The 16,056-nt window shown below is 35.8% G+C and overlaps 1 protein-coding gene across 5 annotated transcripts in view; it reads right to left on the reverse strand.

Moving 5' to 3' along the window:
* The window catches only part of MACROD2 (mono-ADP ribosylhydrolase 2), a 2,109,916-nt gene that overhangs the window by 2,008,826 nt on the left and 85,034 nt on the right, over positions 1–16,056 (reverse strand). For all 5 annotated transcript variants that reach the window (XM_065522745.2, XM_045364082.2, XM_005568324.4 and 2 more), the window contains one exon: positions 14,500–14,607. In XM_065522745.2, the coding sequence (XP_065378817.1) occupies positions 14,500–14,607 (108 nt within the window). The remainder of the gene's footprint in view (positions 1–14,499; positions 14,608–16,056) is intronic.

Raw genomic sequence — 16,056 nt, forward strand, 5'->3', positions numbered from 1 at the left:
GTTAATAGTAATAGTAATAATAACAGTAGTAGTACTTTTATAATACAATGGTTTATTTTTTCCTAAGTGTTGCCATCTATGGGAGAAAAATCAATACATTTATATTTTCATGAACTCAATAGGAACTACATAAAACAACCCCATCTTCTTATCCTTGGCCATATGACAATAACATTTACATTTTTTATTTCTTCACTTACAAAGGCTGGCTTAACGTGGATTGTTAGCTGCAAACTGCTATCAAATTTGATTTATCATGGTATCTCTTACAAATTAATGAAAATATTACCAGTTGACCTAATTTATGCACTATTTTTAAAAACACAGAAAATAAGTGTTGACAAGGATATAGAGTAATAAGAAGTCTCATACACTGCTACTGGAAGTATAAAGTGAAAACCATACAAAAGTGTCTACTAAACCACACAACAGTGTCTACTAAGGTTAAATATGCATATATCCTATGATTTTATAGTTAATATCCCAGATACAGACCCAACACAAATATATAGATATGTATTTACAAAAATAGCACACAAAAATGTGTTACCATGTTCACTGCAGTAGTAAAACACCCAGACTAGAAACTACTTAAAAGCTCATCAACAGTAGATAGGATATATAAGTTGTGACATATTTATACAATGAAATATTACATAACAATGATAACAAATGATCTACATCTATAACCAACGGTATGTATCAATGTTGCAAGCATAATGGTGAACAAAAACAGCCAAACACTAAAGAATATATATAGGTCAATTTACCTAAAATACAAAAACAGGCAAAAGTAATCCACATTACTAGAAGTCAAGATAGTAAATACACTTCACTATATTCATTACCAGGGATGCCAAGAGGGTTTCTGGGGTACTGGTAACATTCTGCTGTTTTTTTTTTTTTTTTGAGATGGAGTGTCACTCTGTCACCCAGGCTGGAGTGCACTGGCATGATCTTGACTCACCGCAACCTGCGCCTCCTGGGTTCAAGTGATTCTCCTGCCTCAGCCTTCTGAGTAGCTGAGATTACAGGCACGCGCCACCATGCCTGGCTAATTTTTGTATTTTTAGTAGAGATGGGGTTTCACCATGTTGGTCAGGCTGGTCTTGAACTCCTGACCTTGTGATCCGCCTGCCTCAGAGTGTTGAGATTACAGGCGTGAGCACCTGGCCACATTCTGCTTTTTTATCTGGATGCTGTTACACAGGTGTGACAGTTTGTCAAAATTTATTAAGCTATATATTTCTGTGTGTGTGTTTGGATCTATGACTGCTCAACAAAAAGTTAAGAGAAAAAATATATAATACAAAAACTTTGTGAAAAGTCAAAAAACTTTGATGCTTTGCTAGTAGAGATGAAATTTCAAATTGAATCAAGTAGTTGCTGTAAATTCTGTCCTAAAATATTTCAGAGAGTAAATTAACCTTATTTCCCCAATAACTTAAATTCTAACTTCAAATATGCCTTATTTCATTTCAGTTTTACAGAACAAATACATAAAAATAACATTTATTTTAAGCAAGTAGAGGTGAGTAAAACATTTCTAATAAGTACAATTTCTTTCCTCCTGTGCAGTCCTAATATGTTATTTACCTATCTAAAAATTCATATATTCTACATCAATTATTCTTAATCAAATTATGCTCAGCTATTAAATGGTTATCTATATAATTTTATGACATCATCTCAATTTTTGACACAAGTATGACATTCACAAGTAATATAGTAAAAACACATTGTTAATGTACACTAAAACCATTCCTTTCCTTGGTCAATGGTTCATACAAATTACAAGAATGTCAAGAAACTTGACTTTTATTATAAAACTTCAGAATTGAACAACTTTTCCTAAATGTAATTCAAGTAAATACTGTCACAGCTAAAGTTGAAGGACACAGAATAAACCCTGTTAGTTGGCCTTACATATATCTTTGCACAGGACTTGAAAAACACCCATAATTACCTTGTAACATTCATATAAAAATTTTTTCCAATATTAAAACTAAGCAGTATAATTCTGCTACCATTTACTGATGTGTCCATACATAAGGCACTGTGTGAAGTACTTTGTATCTCTTTAGATGGCCATCATTTCTTTAGATTTTCACAACAGCCCTGTGAAATAGGCCCTACCACAGGTTGAACATCCCTAGTCCAAAAATCCAATATCTGCAATGCTCTAATATCCAAAAGCTTTTAAGTGCCAATATGACACCACGAGTGGAAAATTCAACACCTGACATCTTTGCTTTCTGACAGTTTAACATACACAGACTTTGTTTACTGTACAAAACTATTCTAAAATATTGTATAAAAATACCTTCAGGCTACGTGTATAAGGTGTATATGAACACAAATTAATTTCATGTTTAGACTTGGGTCTCATCCCCAAGATTTCTCATTATGTATATGCAAATATTCCAAAATCCAAACAAAAATCTGAAACACTTCTAGCATTTTGGATAAGAAATATTCAACCTATATTATCTCCATTTTGCTGATGAGAAAACTGAGATTCAGAAAGGTTAAATAAGTTGTCAGAGTTACTTGGCCAGGAAGTTGAATAGGCATACTTAAAATAATGATTGATCTGACTCCAAGTCCTCTATAATTAATCACAATGTAAAATATGTCTCTCCTTGTAGTATGGGGTAGGAAGAGCTAAAATAAACAAATCAACTTTCTTCACTTTCCATTTTTAAAAATTACTTTTCTGACAAACTGAATTAATTTTTGGCTACAACCAACCGATTACAGTCAGAAAGTTATCATCACTTTTTCATAACACAGCCTACAGTCTATACTCTCCAAAATATTTTTCTGTGATTGTGGCACAGAACAAGTAAAATTGTCTCTAATGACATACTGAACCATAAATCAGACGGATGTATTTACCCCCAAGCTCTAGCAAAGACTAAAGCTCTTTGACCAATGGGTTTGGTATAAGATTATACAAGGACCTAGTCACTGTAAACAGATAATCCTACATGCAGCTGCATTAAGATGGCGGGCCTGTTTGATGAACCCTTAAATTACAGTAAATACCTACTACCCATAATATTAGTAGTGCTTTGGGAAATAAAGGAAATATTGGGCTGTTCTAAGTGTGGGATGAAGCCTGCAGTGAAGACAGAGAAGACAATAATGGCAAGAAATAAGGAGGCAACTGTGGCCATCAGAAATTTACTAGAACCATATTACAGAGAAAGAAGTGATCATGAAAATGTAAGTGTCCTCAAAACAAATCCTCAGAAATCTAGGAAAGGCACTAAACTTCCCATGGGCAAAGTTTGTGTGTAAATGTCAAGGAAGGAGAAAGACAAGAGGCCAAAGATTAGTAGATGCATCTGTTATCCTCTCTCAAAACACAATTTAGGACATGCAATGTTAAGATAAGGGACCAAGTATGTTCTTAGCTCTATGGCTCAAACAACAAGGTAAGGAACTAATAAAATCCCTGACCATATGGCATATATGCAAAGAGTGTTTTTAAAAGTAGCCAGCTGCAGTGGCTCACACCTGCAATCCTTTTTGGAGGCCAAGACGGGCGGATCACTTGAGGTCAGGAGTTTGAGACCAGTGTGGCCAACATGGCAAAACACCATCTCTACTAAAAATACAAAAAAGTTAGCCAGGTGTGGTACCACCCGCCTGTAAGCCCAGCTACTCAGGAAGCAGAGGCATGAGAATCACTTGAACTGGGGAGGAGAATGTTGTGGTGAGCAGAGATTGTGCCACTGCACTCCAGCCTGGGTGACAGAGCAAGACTCTGCCTCAAGCAAACAAACAAAAAAAAAGTAAGCTAACTTATATATAGGGCCTGAAAATTAATTCTCACTCAAAATTACAATTTATTCATCACAGGAATGAGATTAAAACAAATAATTTACTAACTCTCTTTGCATCCACAAAGAGTACTTGATACATACTTTATACACAATGAACTGTACCTATTTGCTTCCAGGTCTATCCCTTCTATTAGACAGAATCCATCTGTACATGGAGAAAAAAATAATCCACTCTCAGTCCAAAAGTATGCCAATATAATTTGGTAGGACCCACAGACATTTTTAACTTTAATTCATCCTTTTATTTGTACCTATCTAGACCTGATTGTAAATACGTTCTCTCCTACATACTAGTAAATTAAACACTTTGAAAAAATTTGAAGAGGAGTGATCTTATTGTTTACTATTCCTGCACAGTGAGCAAGGTAACATTTTTCTTTTGCATTTAAAATATTTGGATATAATCCTTCCAAAGTTACAATGAACTGTCAAAGGGAGGTCAACTACACTTCAGTAGGCCACGTTTCCAGACCTGCTCAGACTGCCAGATAGCACTTCACTAACTGACCTATAGTCAATTCAAACAAGATGTGGTTGTTAAATTCCTAGAGAAGGACTAAAAGATGAGGTATTATTTAATAGAGATGATAATTACCACATAGTTTTAATAAAAACTCCTGATATCACATATTGGTTGATAGTGTTCCAAGGGCCAAAAGGTCAACTAAGGAATTATCTATATTTAATACAGATAGATGGCTTAGGATAGTATCATAGTTTCTGTGTGAAAGAATTCAATAGGAAAGATGCTAGGAACACAAGCTCTGGATCTACTTACTGGCTGTATAACCAGAGGTGAATCACTTAACCTCTCCGTGGCGATGATTCTTCATCTGTTAAATTTGCCTCTTAGGTTAACATAACAGTTTAGCACATTTAGCTCTCAACACCTCTTACCACTCATATTAATAAAATCAATATGCCAACTTAATCTATGTGTTTACTCCCAGTCTCTCACTTGAGTCCCACATTTCCTATCCTCTACAGCTGCGTTTCTCGCACTAGTATCTGAAGATCTTGGGGATCTTCAAGTTTCCCATAATTTTTTTTTTAATTTTGTAATTTCATTTTGGTAAAAATTTGATAAATCCCTTATAAGCAAATGTATCCAAATCATTTCAGTGGCCTTCATAAGTGAACTGATATTAGATTATGTGCTATGCTAGCAGAAGTGTATGAAGCTATGGAACCCATAGTCCTGACACTCGATTGGAAGGCTGAATGAGGGGAATCCAGGCTTCCAGTAGGAGATGAAACATCATCTGGCATGCTGAAAGACTGAGGCTGGAACTGCTAGGAAGAGAAATTCTTTAGAGAAGTAATATTTTAGATAGAGGCAGCAGCTTGTGCAAAGCCCAAGAGGAAAAGGGGGAAAGAGAAAGTGGGTGGGAGGGAGAAAGGAGAAAAACGGTGGGGGACAGAAAAAAAAATGCAGGTCAGTGGCAAGAGATTGGTGGACTGGAGACTGGCATGGCAGGGATATTGAGGCAAGTCTTGTTCGACATGCTGAGTTTGCCCTTAATCTTACGGGCCATGGGGAGCAACTAAAGGTGGCTGTACAGAGAAGTAATGTAAGAAAGATCATTTTGTCTGCATCTGGAGAGTAGGTGAGGTTGCAAGTAAAGCATTCAGGAGTCTATTGCAATAGTCTAGGTAAGAAATAATGTGATTTAAATGAAGGTTATGGCTGTATAGCTAAGGAGAGGAGACTACCAAATGTGTCATTGAAGCTAAAGGAAAATTAACATTCAAGGATGAAGTAGTCAACAGTATTGTATACTATAGAGAGATTCAGGAAAATAAGGGACCAAAAAAGGGCCCATTACTTCAAGAAAAAGAGGTTATAGTGACATTGGTGGGAACAGTTTTAGTGAAAACAGTTTAGCAGAAGCCAGATTAGCAGTGTCTTGATATGTCATCTGTACAAATTGAGAATTCAAGAAAGCTGTTGAAAGAACAAATACACTTTGATTCTATTTGTCTCCTCTAATCCAGTCACACTAGACTTAAGCTCTTTGAGGTTACTCCAAATCAAACTGCATTCAAACCATAATCATCCAAGAATCATCCCACCATTAAAGAGGGCAGAGTCAGAAGAAGCAACAGCTACAATTATGAGCTAGGAGGGGAAAAATCAGACTTACTTCAGTGATGTACTTATTACAAAGTTAAAGAGTTTCATTTCTGCTTCCAGTCTCCCCCTCAAACGTAATCCTTCCCCAATTTATCCTTCACACTGCAGTCAAAGGGATCTCTCTAACACATACCCTCCCTAAAAATTTCTTCAAAAACTCCCCATCTTCTAAAAGATAAAAAATAATAATAATAATAATAAAAACTCAGCCCTGAAAGTGACATACAAAGCACTTCATGATCTGGCCTCTGCCTGTATTTGTTCCAAGCACACTCAGCCACATGTGGTTTCCTAAATGCAAAATACACTCACCTGCTTTCTTGAGTTGTTTGCTTTTCTGTATTTGCCCATGGCACCTTGGACGTGGCTCTAATAAACACTTTATCATGCTTTATAGCAATTGTTTACTTACTTGTCTTTACCTCCACTGTTCAACCTAGTTCTTAACTCATAATAAGCACTCAATACATTTTCCTGGAGGTTTTGGGGGGTTTGTTTGTTTTTGGGGTTTTTTGTCAAATGAATGTTTCTTACTCCTCTATGTAGGCAGCATTTGAAAATCTGTTTGTTTAACCCTAAAGAGCTAAGAATATGTACCAAAATGTTTTCAAGCATCCCCATGAGGTAACTGATTTAAAAGCGTGACTCTTACCCGTAGTAAATACTGAATTTTTTTCTACAAAAATACTGTTTCGTGAGGCAGAATCTGAATGTCACATACAGACAATCTAGTTCTGAAAACACCTCTTTTTTGTACAGACACTTGTACTTTATTAAAAACAGAATCAAAGCAAAGGCCAGGCGAGGTGGCTCACACCTATAATCCCAGTACTTTGGGAGGTCTAGATAGGAGAATCGCTTGAAGCTAGGAGTTCAAGACCACCCTAGGAAACACAGCAGGACTCTGTCTCTACAAAAAAAAAAAAAAAGAAAAAGAAAAATTAATTAGCCAGGCATGGTGGCACGTGCTTGTAGTCCTAGCACTTGGGAGGCTGAGGCAGGAAGATCGCTGAGCTCAGAAGCTCAAGCCTGCATTGAGCTATGATTATGCCACTGCATTCCAGCCTGAGTGACAGAGTGAGACTCCTGTCTTTAAAAAATAAGGTAAAAGAGAGTCAAACGTAAAAGACATACAGATAAGTGTCAATTATACATTAGTAACTAGACAAATCCATATAAAAATACGTGGAATTTTGAAACCTGCTCACGAAGAAAGCAGCTGCTCTAGCTTGAGCACCAGTGCTTTTCAGGGGAAAACTGGCTCTGCATAGTGGAAAATCTGAATGCTAATAAACACAGAAGATATCCTACATTTCCTCTACTAACCTGAGTTCTCTCAGAAAAGACAGCAGTATTATGAAATCCATTCAGTAGCCATACAAAAATAAATACCATAGCTAAAATATACCAAGTACATATTTTGTGCGAGAACTGTGCTATGTATTTTTCACACATTACTTACAACATCTGTCTGATCTTAATTACTAGTATTATCCCTATTTATAGATTCAAAAAGTGAGGATTAAAGGGTTGAATAATTTGCCCAATCAAGCTGATGTCAGCAGGGTAATTTATAATTAGTACTATGAGCATAACACCAACAAGCTTTTCAAGAGTCTAGAAAAAGATAATTTAGGTTTCCAAAATATGAAACGTACAAAATCAAAATTAATGTTTACCTAAATATCTATAAAACATGCCACTATATTAACTAACTATCATCCAACCCTTAAGTATGGACTGTGTTGGATGTGGACTGTAGTATATTTCAGTATATATCAATATGATTTAGGGTGGGGCCTTAAAAAATAAAAATGCCCAAACTTCAAAAATATCACTGAGACCCATTACAAAACGGCACAAGATATGAACTGATATACAGGTGGCAAATAAGCATATGGACAGGTGTTTGACATCATTAACCTTTAGGGAAACACAATTAAAACCATGATGATGCTGATTCAAAGAGCAGAGAAAAAAATTTAAAAATAAAAAATAAATATTAAAAACATGATTAGCTATTAATACATACCTATTACAACAGCTAAAATAAGAAATAATTACACCATCAAATGCTGGCAAGGATGTAGAAAAACTGAACCTCTCACACATTGCTGGTAAGAATGTAAAATTGTACAGCTACTACGAAAAACAGTTTAGCAGTTTCTTATAAAACTAAACATGCACTTACATGTAACCTAGTAATCACATTCTTGGATGTCTATCCCAGAGAAACAAAAATGTATGGTCATATAAAAACATGTACATAAATGTTCATAAAAACTTTATTGGTAACAGCAAAATACTGAAAAGATTCCAAATGTCCCTCAATGGGTGAATGGTTGAATAAACTCTGGTACATCTATGCAATGAACTACTACTCAACAATAAAAAGGAATGCACAATTATTGAATTGATAAATATATAAATTCATTAATTCATTAATACAATCTGAATGGCCCTCAGGGCATTATGTTTAGTGAAAAAAGGCAACCTTAAAAGATTACATGCTGTATAATTCCATTTATATGACTTTATTATTATTATTATTATTATTTTGATTGACCAATCATTGTATATGTTTATGGGGTACAATGTGATGTTTTGATATATGTATACACAATGTGGATGATTAAGCCAAACTAATTAACACATCCATCACCTCACTTATCTATCATTTTTTATGGTGAGATATTTGAAATTTACTTCCTTAGTTATTTTGAAATATATAATACATTATTATTTATTACAGATACCCTGCTATGAGATAAATCTCAAAACCTATTCCTCCTGTGTATCTAAAACTTTGTAACTTTTGAGAAACTCCCCACTCCCTTCCTCCAATCCCCCTCCAGCCTCTGGTAACCATCCTCTCTACTGTAAGTGCAATTTCTGTGGCAATGAAAGCAAAACAGACAAATGGGACAGCCTCAAACTAAAAAGCTTCTGCACAGCAAAGGAAACAATTAACAAAGTGAAGAAACAACCACAAAATGGGAGAAAATATTTGCAAAGAATACTTCTGAAAAAGAGTTAATAGCCAAAATATATAAAGAACTTAAAGAACTCAACAGTAAGAAAACAACCCCATTAAAAATCATGCAAAGGACCTGAACAGACATTTCTCAGAAGACATGCAAATGACCAACAAGTACATGAAAAAAATGCTCAGCACCACTAATCATTAGGGAGGCACAAATGGAAACCACAATGAGATATCATTTCACACCTGTTGGAATGGCTTTTGTCATGCTGAAACAGAACAAGTGTTGGTGAGGATGCAGAGAAAAGAGAACTCCTGCACACTGTTGGGAACGTACGTTAACAGAGGAAAACACCATGGAGGTTCCTCAACAAGCCAAAAATAAAACTGCCATATGATCCATTGATTCTACTTCTAGGTATCCAAAGCAACTGAAATCAGTATGACAAAGGGTATCAGTAGTGGCATGTTCACTGCAGCATTATTGATTACGTCTTTTTAGAATTATATTCCATCCTAAAAACGATAAAACGGTAGAGATGGAAAACAGGGAGGGAGGCAGATGGGTGGATATAAACACAAAGGTGGCAGCAAGAGGGGGTTCTTTATTTTTTTTTGAGATGGAGTCTTGCTCTGTTGCCCAGGCTAGAGTGCAATGGTGCAATCTCAGCTCATTGCAACCTCCACCTCCTGGGTTCAAGCAATTCTCCTGCCTCAGCCTCCAGATTAGCTGGGATTACAGGCACCTGCCACTGCACCCAGCTAATTTTTGTATTTTTAAAAGAGTCGGGGTTTCATCATCTTGGCCAGGCTGGTCTTGAACTCCTGACCTCATGATCCACCCACCTCGACCTCCCAAAGTACTGGGATTACAGGCGTGAGCCACCACACCCGGACAGCATGAGGGAGTTCTTTTATGATAATGGAATAGTTCTGTATCTAGATTGTGGTGGTGGTCGCATGACTCTATGCATTAAATAAAACTACAAAGAACTACACACACATATACACACATTCACATGAATGCAAGTTTAAAAATGGTTAAAACTGAATAAAGTCTGTAGTCTAGATAACAGTAATGTAACAGTATCAATTTTTGGTTTTGACATTGGGTAAACACGGACATAAAAATGGCAACAACACACACTGGGGACTACTAAGGTGGAAGGAAAAGAAGGGGCAAGGGTTGAAAAAGTAACTATTGGGTACTACGCTCATTACCTGGGTGACAAGATCAATCATACTCCAAACTTCAGCATGTGAATATACCATGTAACGAGTGTACAAGTACTCCCTGAATCTAAAATAAATTATTTTTTTAAATCTGCTTTTGATGTTGTACTATAGCTATATACAAAGCCACCACTGAGAGAAGTTTACACAGGGTTCATAGGACTCTGCTATTTTTGTCTTTTCTATCGTTATTTCAAAATAAAAAGTTTAAATAAAAAATGGCCTTGGTTATGATAACCTGAATTTTGAACCCAGGTCTGCCTAACTCTAAACTTGTGCTACCGCCCTGTGTACTATAATGCTTGCAAAATCTGTTTTATTTAAAACATACTAAACATGCATAATTTCCTAGAGAGAAGAATATAATACACAAGAAGTCCATCCTGGGTCATATTTAAAGAGGTTAAGGCAGTTCAAAACACACATTATTAGAAAGAAGTTTAAAATATGAAATCATTTCATTCATAGCAACTAAGACCAGGTGTTCCAATGTACTAATATGGTCATGAAAAGAGCACTTCAGAAGTCTAACAGGAGGTGACGGGGTTGCTTTGGCATAGTGACTAGGGGTACTGTTTTTCACTCCCCTTCCAGTAGAGGCAGTTCTATAGTTTCCTGCCATGTTGCCTTGTTCACTTGAAAAGTTAACAGCTGTTCCACTCCTTCCACACTAGGCAAACAAACTGCACAGTAGAAAGCTGTAAATAGAGCCATTACAGTGTATATTCACTTGGCATCCCTTTTTCATCTACCTGGGATCTTCCTGATGAGACTATTCTTGTGAGACGCAAAACATGGCCAAATTACAATCATCACAGCCAGAGAGGTGAGTTAAAATTACCAAATCATTTTGGGAGTAAGCAAAAGTTGCTGCCTGTCTTCATATAAATTCATCATACCCTTATATATTATGCAGCAGCTATGAAAAGTTATACATTTAGGAAAGAGCAAGATAATATTTAAAAGAACAAAATAGTGATGACGTAGTTAATGATGTTCTTCTGTTTTGCACCATTTTATTTTATTTCGATAATTACTCCCAAAATATTTTTATTAATTGATCAGATAAAACAAAAAACAGAGCCAATTGGTTCACTGTGTCAAGTTTCCAAGGCTGAATGTCCCATTAGTCAGAGATCTACAAATTCAATTCCATATATTAAATAATTCAATTTAACAAATACACAGTATTAAATATGTTTAAGAAGGAGATGACATTGCTTTAGGAGTTGACACAAAAAGAGAAAAATGGTACTAATGTGTGCCTTCCATGGGAAGATAGCAAAACCAAGAAAAGACCATTATTACTCTTATTAAGTGTGTGCTAACATGGCAAAATCAATGTTATCTTAACAACAAGAAGGAGAAAACCTGTGAGAGTGATCTTCAAGTATTTAAAAAGGAAATAGATATGATCAATTGTACTTCCTCAGGACAGAACTAGGAGTAATGGTTAGAAATTACAAGAACATACAGGAAGGCTGACAGTGTATTTATATACATATGTACATATATACATACATTTTTTAAAATTTAAAAGATATGTGTGTATAAATATATATTTTTATGTGTCTATATATATTGATGTATATGCCCTAAATTCTATAAATAAATGAGCTTTAACTTTTTTTTTTTTTTTGAGATGGAGTCTCACTCTGTCGCCAGGCTGGAGTGCAGTGGCATGATCTCGACTCACTGCAACCTCTGCCTCCCGGGTTCAAGCAATTCTCCTGCCTCAGCCTCCCGAGTAGCTGGGACTTACAGGCATACACCACCAAGCCAGGCTCATTTTTGAATTTTTGGTAGAGATGGGGTTTCATCATGTTGCCAGGATGGTCTTGATTTCTTGACCTCATGATCCACCTGCCTTGGCCTCCCAAAATACTGGGATTACAGGCGTGAGCCACTGTACCCGGCAGAGCTTTAATTTTTAAAAATTTAAAAGATCATGTGTATATAGATACATATGTGTGTATATATAAAAGATCATATGTGTGTGTGTATATACATAAAAGATATATATACATATATACATATATCTTTTATGTATATATACACATATATATATTTTATATATACACACATAGATGTATATATAAAGATATATATACATATATATCTTTTATGTATATATACACACACATGATCTTTTATATATATATACACACATGATCTTTTAAATGTTTTAAAATTAAAGTTCATATATTTATAGAATTTAGGGCATATACATTAAATTACTATCTATAGTGATATCTTATTAAAACTACTGGAGAGGACTTCCTGAGACCCTTTCTAAGGGCCTGTCTTCCCCCAGAGGCCCCACGGGACAGAGAAAGCATCTTGATACCCAGGGCCACAAATGAACAATCCACAGATACTACATATAAGGGAGACCTGTATCCTATGAGGTAACCTGAGGATGAAAGAGTGAGTCATATTGGGTGGCGATTAAATGACCCAGCCTCCTCTCTCAAGAAGACTTTACATTTTAGACAGGCAGCAGAAGCAGCAAAGGAGAAAGGAAGTGCAGAAGCATCAGAAGAAAAGGAGAAAACTGAGCCTTGATTACGGCAAAGCAGCTATGGTACAAAGCAACTGACATCCAATCCCTTTTTTTTTTTTTTTTTTTTTTTGAGACAGGGTCTCAATCTGTCACCCAAGCTGGAGTGCAGTGGTATGATCTCAGCTCACTGCAACCTCCACCTCCCAGGTTCAAGCGATTCTCCTGCCTCAGCTTCCCGAGTAGCTGGGACTACAGGCGCTCGCCATCATACCTGGCTAATTTTTGTATTTTTTGGTAGAGATGGGATTCACCATGTTGGCCAGGCTGGTCTTGAATTCCTGACTTCAAGTGATCTACCCACTTCGACCTCCCCAAGTGCTGGGATTACAGGCATGAGTCACCGTGCCCCGCTGTAACTGATACCCAATTCTAAGGGAACAACAAGCAGACCAGTATTCTGAACTTTCTGCTCAATTGCCAGAGCTGTACAATATCCTTGAACAATGTTTCAGTTCTCCATTAGACCCTTCTGTTCGCCTGCCAATGCATTTTCCTACTATCCTGTGTGAATTTATTATCACCACAGGGAACCTGGAGATAACACTGAACTTCACCTGAACTCTGTACTCTTGGAAAGAGTCACAGTCAAGAAATTACCCCTATCCTTTTGTGTTCTGGGAACAGGCTTACTAGATAAAACTAACAGATGACCATCTTGCAGCCAAATGACAAGGCCAGAAACGGACTTTCCAAATTCCCATTCTCTGTCTCACACATGATTAGCCAAACTCTTTGTCCCCATTTGCCATTCTGGTTGGTCAATGCCCACCAACGACCCGACCAAACTTTAGTCAGGCTCCTCTCCTTCCTTGAAACCCCTGAACTTTGGTCCACCCTGAAGCAATGGAAGGTGAGCCACCCCTCCTTAACGGCCATTCCCCAGAACCAGCTGACCTCAGGGAAAAACATCCCCGATAACACAATATTCTGCCTCCCGCTATTGGAATCATCCTCTTCCTTTTATTGTAATAGTCTATTTAGATAAAGCCTCTCCTTACCTAAGTCCAGATTTGTTTTTAATTGACACTTGCAACCTTCAAACAGCCTAACTTTACAAAACATAAATTAAAACCATTAAATATCCTCTCATTTACAATATTTTTATAGAATCACAGCTATTACATCTTTTTTGATATATAGCCACATAATAAAATATAACATCTGTTAAATTTTTCCCAATGTTGAAATAGGAAAATTAACTAGACAATTAATTATTAAAAATAATTAAAATATGCTGGTTAAAATTAAGCATTTCATGATGAAAATGAAAAGCGGAACCCAAACAACTTAAGTTTTGAAATCACTGAAATAATTTCTTTATATTTTCACTTTTGTCTTACACAGTTCAATCATTGCCTGACAACCTATTCAAAAGAAGAAAAAAAGCTTGATGAGCTTGTATTTATGTTGGCCAACTATTAATTCAAGCTATGAAAGTAACAATAATATATATACTTGCTAAAGTTCTTTCTGAAGAACTTTCTGCAACAATCTGTCACTTTTCCAGTGGTCCAGTATCCTAATCTCAACCTAGCACCTTTCACCGTAGATGCACATTAATTGCAGAACATACAAAAACACAGATCTCCAATGTGTTTAATCAAGAAGAGAAACAGAATAGACATTTATACTTCAGAAAGCATTTTTTTCTAAAATACTTACATTCTTAATTATAAAAAATATTTTGAAATAATACTTATATAACAAACACATCACAGAAAAATCACCTACTCACCAGCATTGACTATAGCATCTACCTCTAGCAATGTGATGTCGCCTCTATAGAGAGAAACTTTTTCAGTCAAACTTTTCTTCACCTGGGATGTTTCCTGAGTATTTTCTTCTGTAATAGAAAATGGATATATATCAATAATAATATTATTAATTAATTTAATCAAGATGATTTTTTACTCAAGACTACTACAAGACCCAATATGTGTCATGCTCTACTACAAAAAACAAGTGGAAATAAGAGCGTAAGTACGAGGGGTGTGGATTATTCTCTATTTTGTAATTCTCACAACAAACACACTATCACATACAAAATGGACATACAATAAAATTTTAGTATGTTATATTGGTCAACAAGAAATTCAATACTTATGGGTAATTTTAGTAAAATATCCATTCTAAAATAAAATTACATACCATTACATTCACAAGGAGGTAAGGAAAAGATGTTTCAATCTTTAATGTTAGGTAAGAAGAACTTACCTAAAAGGCATCCTTGATAAGAATATATATATATATATTTGAGCAAAAAAAATTTAGGTTCAGCTCTTTGCTACTTCTTTTTTTTTTTTTTTTTTTTTTTGGCGAGGGAATCTCACTCTATTACCCAGGCTAGAGTGCTACAGTGGTGTGATCTCGGCTCACTGCAACTCCTGTCTCCCGGGTTCAATAGATTCTCCTGCCTCAGCCCCGCCCACCTCTCCCCCACTACCCAAGTAGCTGGAATTACAGGCATAAGCCACCATGCCATGCCCATCTAATTTTTGTATTTTTAGTAGAGACGAGGTTTCGCAATGTTGGCCAGGCTGGTTTTGAACTTCCAACCTCAAGTGATCTGCCCACCTCGGCCTCCCAAAGTGCTGGTATTAAAGGCATGAGCCACCATGTCTGGCCAGCTCTTTGGTACTTCTAAGTAACAAACTATTACTCCGGATAGGATATTTCAAGGAGAATATTTGAATTTGTTAAACTGCTCCTTTCTTATCAAATTGTATTTTACCTTTTGCTCTAGAGGGCGCTACTAGATTTTAAAAAGAAAGCTTTACCCCAACACACAAGAGCCAGCAAGCAGGTATATTTAAAACAAGCCAAAAACATTACATTCTGAAATCTGATTTTTTTTAAATGATTTAGAGCAAGACTATAAACTTGAATTTCCATTTATTTTTAACAAATAGTAATAAGATAAATTAAACCTAGTAAACAAAGCTGTGCAAAATAAATGTTTTAAAATATTTTAAATTGCTATTCATAAAAAGGTTTTTAATATACTTATAGGAAAGCTGATCTGTATTTTTTAATTTATTTATATTAAAGTATGATATGTGTAAATCTTTCATGCAAGGAGATACTGCTATTCACTCACTGAGATACTCTGATTTTTAAAAGTATTTATGATATGTGTAAATTTTTAATGCGAGGAGATACTGCTATTCACTCATTGAGATACTCTCATAAGCATGCAATTTTGAGACATCTGGGGGATTAGAGGTGATAGGTTATGAGTCACCTAAATTGTCTTTGGACCACAATAGTCCCCCCACCAAAAAGAAAATTTGGC

The sequence above is a fragment of the Macaca fascicularis genome, chromosome 10 (assembly GCF_037993035.2).
Source record: "Macaca fascicularis isolate 582-1 chromosome 10, T2T-MFA8v1.1".
Taxonomy (NCBI): Eukaryota; Metazoa; Chordata; class Mammalia; order Primates; family Cercopithecidae; genus Macaca; species Macaca fascicularis.